The sequence below is a fragment of the Medicago truncatula genome, chromosome 4 (genome assembly GCF_003473485.1).
Source record: "Medicago truncatula cultivar Jemalong A17 chromosome 4, MtrunA17r5.0-ANR, whole genome shotgun sequence".
Lineage (NCBI taxonomy): Eukaryota > Viridiplantae > Streptophyta > Magnoliopsida > Fabales > Fabaceae > Medicago > Medicago truncatula.
The window spans coordinates 41,439,493-41,445,735 of NC_053045.1; the positions used below are offsets into that span (position 1 = coordinate 41,439,493).

Genomic DNA, 6,243 nt, shown 5'->3' on the forward strand with positions numbered 1-6,243 from the left:
TTAAAAAAAAGTATAAAAGAATATTTTACTTTTAGACTTTCTTTGACTCGCAAAGAATGACACATTTGCTTATGACATAGCTTAGAAAAATAATATAAAGAAAGAATTATCATAATAATAATAATTTTAATTAATTAAAATATTTGTGTAACTTTGTTAAATGAAAGTATTTGTGTGTTCACCATTGACACAAAAACAAAGTTAAATATGTTGATTTAAGAGTGGCATAAATAACCATTATTACATTAAAAATAACATTCATTTTAGAACAATATATTTTTTTTTAAAATATGACATTCATTATTAGGTACAGTGACGTGTAGATAATTGGTACTCAAAATGTTCATGATTATTGAGTTCACTTTTTAAGGTAATCATCTCTTTAAAATAGCAATCATTTGCTCTACAACTAAATGTTAAAAAAGTTTGTGAAAGCATTGCAAATGCAAGAAAAACCACTCTTTCCGCTTTTCTTATAAGACACAATTTTGATATTTTTTCCTTAAGCTTTTATTTAAATTTGACATGTGTTATTAAATATATTTATAAAATGTAAATATTTGACTGTTTTATTCGTTCTTACATGAAATAAATCAATTTAAAAATTAACACATTTAGTAAATTGAATGTTGTAATTAGTTTGCTTAATACTTGCAAAACAAATTTTTTTCCTTCTTAATATCTGTAAATTTTGTAAGTTTGTCTAATATAAACGTTTCAAAATGGAGATTTGCATGTTACGTTTTCTTGGTTAATCAACACAATGCCAGCTAATGAGTAATGATTAGTAAGTTAGAACAAATCTAATCATTAGAGGGTAAGTATGAAAAGACTCGCTTTACGATTTACATTTCGATTAATGAGTAGTTTTCTTCTTTCTAGTGTGCTCAAGCTGTATACTACTACAAAACAAAGGGCGTAGCATACACCACCTATCACCAAAACCACTTTGCCTTCGCTTGCAGCGTCAATTTTTCCGTTTCATAGAATCTTAAAAACCATGTAGATTGTCGTGTATACAGTTGTATCACCTAATTGTTAGTAATTACTTTTCTCCTTCAAAAAAAAAGTAATTACTTTTTGAATCTCTCTCTATATATATATACAACTAATAAACATCAACTCAAATCTAATCATTAGAACAAATCTAATCATTAGAGGGTAAGTATGAAAAGACTCGTTTTACGATTTACGTTTCGATTAATGAGTAGTTTTCTTCTTTCTAGTGTGCTCAAGTTGTATACTACTACAAAACAAAGGGCGTAGCATACACCACCTATCACCAAAACCACTTTGCCTTCGCTTGCAGCGCCAATTTTTCCGTTTCATAGAATCTTAAAAAGCATGTAGATTATCGTGTATACAGTTGTATCACCTAATTGTTAGTAATTACTTTTCTCCTTAAAGAAAAAGTAATTACTTTTTGAATCTCTCTATATATACAACTAATAAACATCAACTCAAATTCACACAAACAACTGCGAAATATCGAATTCAAATAAAAGTGTTAAGTTAATCCTAGTAGACAAAAATATATATATTTTTATGCCACTCTTAAGTAAACAATTTTTTTTTTTTGTGTCACTTTGATACAAATCATGTTTATTATAGTAGATATTATTTATGATTAAATAGAATATTCGCAAGCCTAGCTACCTTCAATGTACATATATATCTTTTTTATCTCACATGCATATTTTGTATTGTTTGTATTTTATTTCAACCTTTTTCTCCTTTTCTTTTTGAAGGATTATGATCCATTCTCTCATTGATGATTTGAATGAAAGGTGTATATAAAAATATCTTTTTCTTTTCTAGAGAAAAGGAACATACTCCATCTTTTAAGTGCGTATACTATCAATTAATGTATCATTTCAGTAATAGCTTTATGTATTTATGAAGAAATTTAATTCTAAAAGTTTTTGTCCTATGTAGGAGTACTTTTTATCGTGGCACATTTCTCACCCAAGCAACATAGTTTGCAAGTAGAATTCATATTCTTCTAGTTCAATATTTTTTTGATAATAGTTTTGTATCATTTTAATCAAAAAATGGACGGTGAACAGATGATATCATTATCAATATAAAGGTGAATATAATGTAGTGTACTAATGCTGACAACATGCATCTAAATCATCATTTCATATACTCACAACATTAGCATTATTCTTTCTCCTTTGTTAACAATACAGTTAAGAGTGTACTCTTTGCGTATATTGTAGAAAAGAACAAAAATCCTTCATCATTTAAACTAGAAGAAAAAAACAAAAATGGTTATGGGATATATCATTTCACCGCTTGGAAATGTAATGCAGAATAAACACTTTTTTATAAAATTAATTTAATTTCTCCCTCAAAAAATAAAATTAATTTACTTTCAAAAAGTAAATTAATCAATTTATTTTAAAAATAAACTAATAAATCAATTTGAATTTATATTTTCTAAAATTTAAATATTCCAAAATAACTCATGTAAAACAGCTGTAAAATAATTGTTGTATACATTACAAACTAACTGTAAAGAAAACAATTAAATAAGTTTTATTTTGTATTTGTTTTTTGACTCAATTTTGTATTTGTTTAGAGAGAGGGTATTATGTATCTTTGTACTAGTATATATTAATTTTATAGGAAAATATGTTAAAGGTAGACTTGATGTGATTAAAAAGAAAAAAAAAACAAATTCCATAATGGAAATCGAAAAAGCATTTGAAACTAAATTTTTTAAGTAAAATATTCTTTTAATTAATCATAAATTATATAAAGTTTTTGGTAAACAAACTATTTTGTTCATGAAATGTCAACTTAGTGGTAGGAGTTTGATGTCATGTCATCAAATTCTTTAAAAATTCAGTTCATATTTATAAAATTAATTAATTTTAACTTTTGAATATTTTAATTATTAATTTTGTAAATTTTAAATAAGTTGTACTAAGCATAAGGAAGTAGTGTAAGTGGTATAGATGTGGTGGTTCTCTAATTGGTGAGATATCGGTTGTATTCATTATCAACAATTAAACATTTAAATATCTTATTTTTCAGCACTTATTCAACATCTCATTTTATCTTTATCTTTCTCTTGCTGTCACATCTATAACCTATTACATCTATCACATAACTCTTTTTTTTCTTTCTCTCAAGGTGTATACACACCCATATAGAATATACGCCAAATTGTTTGCATTTGTTATACACAATTCATAGTTTTTATATGTATTTTTTTAATGATAAATACTAATATAATTAGTTTATATGTATTTGTTAAAATTTATCATAAAAACAGCTGTATTATGATTATAATTTGGAAGTTTCTAAATCAAATTAATCATTTTTTTTGTTATCAACAATGATACATGTACATCTCATGTTTCCCAACACCAATCTACATTTATTTTATTTTACTTTTATCTATTTTCCTTCTTATCACATCATCTATCTATTACATGTAGAGTAATGATATTTGTACATCCAATTGATGACAACTTTGGTGACAACCTTACTTTTCTCTCTTCTTATTGATCAAAAACAATGGAGAGAGAAAAAAGAAGAGAGAGGAATTAAGAATGTCACGTGCATGTGAGAGAGAAAGTTGTCCAAAAATTATCACAAAATGGTTGTACAAATATCATTACTCTTATATCTATCAAATCATTCTCATTTTCTCTTTCTCTCAAGGTGTATACTATAGGGTGTACAGCCAGCATTTTTCATATGTTATACACAATTCTAAGATCTGATGAGTATTTGTTTAATAATAAATACTAATATAATTAGTTTCTCGTATTTGTGAAGATTTATCGTAAAAACAGCTGCATTATGATTATATTTTGGAAGTTTATGAACCAAACTAATCATTTCAATATTAATATTCATATTTTAATATTTTTCGAAGAAACTTCAACTAAAATCTACTATACTTTTGTATATAAATACATCATTCTTCTCCTTTTCTTTCTATGTTCTTCTGAGTGTCTTATATTCTCTTTCTTTCTCACAAACAAACATGGCCATGAGTGTAGATCATGATCAAGGTGTTCAGACAGGTTTCATTTGGGAAAATCATCCATGGGGTGTTCTTCCAATTTCTGATAACTTAGGTGAGAGTAGCAAAAAAAGAATAGACACAAAACCACTGAACCAGAAAGAAGGAATCAACGAAGGAGATGCTCCGGTGAGGAAGAAGAGAAGTCGGGGTGGGGTTGTAATTAGAAGTGAGAATAACATTACAACTGATGAAGGAGAAGATAGAAAGTATCGTGATTTTGATCATGAAATGCACATTTTGACTGAAAGAGAAAGGAGAAAGAAAATGAGGAACATGTTTGATAGCCTTCATGCCTTGCTTCCTGAACTTCCTTCTAAGGTAAATTCATTTTCATCTTCAATCAGTTCGAAGATAATACTTGCATGTCATGTTTCTTAAAAAAAAAAAAAAAAAACTCAAGTTTTTCATGCACTAGATCCCCTAGGGTTCTTAAACTTGGATCCTTCTTGTTACCGTAGTTAGGGACCAGGCCCGAATACAATGTCAAACTTGGATCATTTACAATGATTAGTCTCTTTGATTGTTGAACTAATTAATCTAAAACTCAATTTTCTTCTTGTGTTAACCTTCGAGGTTTGGCCGTGAGGTAAGTATAACTTAGCCAAAAATTGTTCCACCCAGGAATGAAAATCGGGTTTTCCCAAACAATTCGTCATTTGTGGAACTCATTAATCACTTGATAATTAAATATTATTTTTGTATTTTTGCACTTGAGGTAAGTATAACTTATTTCCACCTCAAGACTAATGAAGATGTTTAATTTGATTTGATATTTTACAGGCTGATAAATCAACCATTGTAGATGCAGCAATGAAGCACATTAAAAATCTAGAAGAAATTAAGGAAAAGCTTGAAAAGAAGAAGCAAGAAATGCTCAAATCTGTATCCCCACTTGGGAGTGAGTCATCTGTGATCAACTCACAGTGGCATCCCTATGAATCAAGGGAAGCATTCTTAGCTGATCAAGGATCCTCAAGTTATAATAATAACTTGTCTAATGCAATTGTAACTTCAAATCCTTCAAATGCATTTTCAATATCTCCACCACAACAAGTAGGTTTTCAAACATGGTCTTCTCAAAATGTTGTGTTGAACATATGTGGTGGTGAAGCACAATTTTGCATTTGTTCAACTAAGAAGCCTGGTCTCTTGACCACAATTGCTTTGGTGTTGGAGAAACATAAGATTGATGTTATTTCTGCCAACATTATGTGCAATGCAAATGGAAACTTCTACATGATTATGGCCCATGTAAGTTTCAAACCTTCTCTCCTCTTTATCATATTTTTATATCAACACATTTTTGAACTATTCAGTGATGAATAAATTGCTTATCTTTCAAAATTAATAGTATTTGGCCTATTCTACAACAAATATGTTATAACATCTTATTAATTCATTAAAAAGAATTGAATATTCAGCAAACCAAAAGAAAGAAAATTAAAAAATAAATTATGTAATGCATTTTCTTGAGTAGTACGAGTGTGAATAGCTCAATTGAATTGTCTTAATTTTGCAGGCAAAACAAGCTTCACATGACGCAAATTCAATGAAGGAAACATACAAGCATGCGGCTGGAGAAATTATGATGTGGATCGCTTAGAATTTTGATCATAAAACTTTGATGGTCCTAAGAGCAATTTTTATGGTGTTTAAACTAGTTTTAATTATATGCTTTTTGTGTTTGCTTTTCCGGTGTAAACTGCATAAGGTTTATTTGAATTCATAAAATTTACTTTTAAAATTAACAAACGGAATATCCATTTTTATCGTTTGAAGTATGTCATGATTTATATCGTAAAACTAGTTACAAACCCGTGCGAATAACGTATCTTGTAAAAAAATTATTCCAAAAGAAATATTTACCAAAATATTTATGAAAGCTCTACCAAGTCTTGATTCATGAAAAGAGGATATACTTTGTTCATGAAACCAGAAAAACATGATCATAATTAAGTTGAAACTAATTGGAACCAATGCAGGTAAAGGGCATAGAAATAAATTTGAACTTCATCGAGTTTCTTTCTAAACAGTTTCACTTATCACCTATATAAGTTGAGATTTGATTAGATATAATTGTTGGTAATGTTTTTTGTATAATTAACCTGAACTTTCTTACAATATTATTAGTGCAATTTATCTCTGTATAAACTTCCTAACTCAACTCCTCTGGAAGCTCTATGAATATGTAAGTCAAA

At 28.1% G+C, this 6,243-nt stretch overlaps 1 protein-coding gene across 1 annotated transcript; it reads left to right on the forward strand.

Annotated features, from left to right (window-relative positions):
• Positions 1 to 3,978: 3,978 nt before the first annotated feature.
• On the forward strand, positions 3,979 to 5,752 carry LOC11445144 (transcription factor bHLH95). Its single transcript, XM_003607886.2, has 3 exons — positions 3,979 to 4,363; positions 4,826 to 5,296; positions 5,565 to 5,752. The coding sequence occupies exons 1-3, from the start codon at positions 4,004 to 4,006 to the stop codon at positions 5,646 to 5,648; spliced, it is 915 nt and encodes a 304-aa protein (XP_003607934.1). The 5' UTR covers positions 3,979 to 4,003; the 3' UTR covers positions 5,649 to 5,752.
• The last annotated feature ends 491 nt before the right edge of the window (positions 5,753 to 6,243 follow it).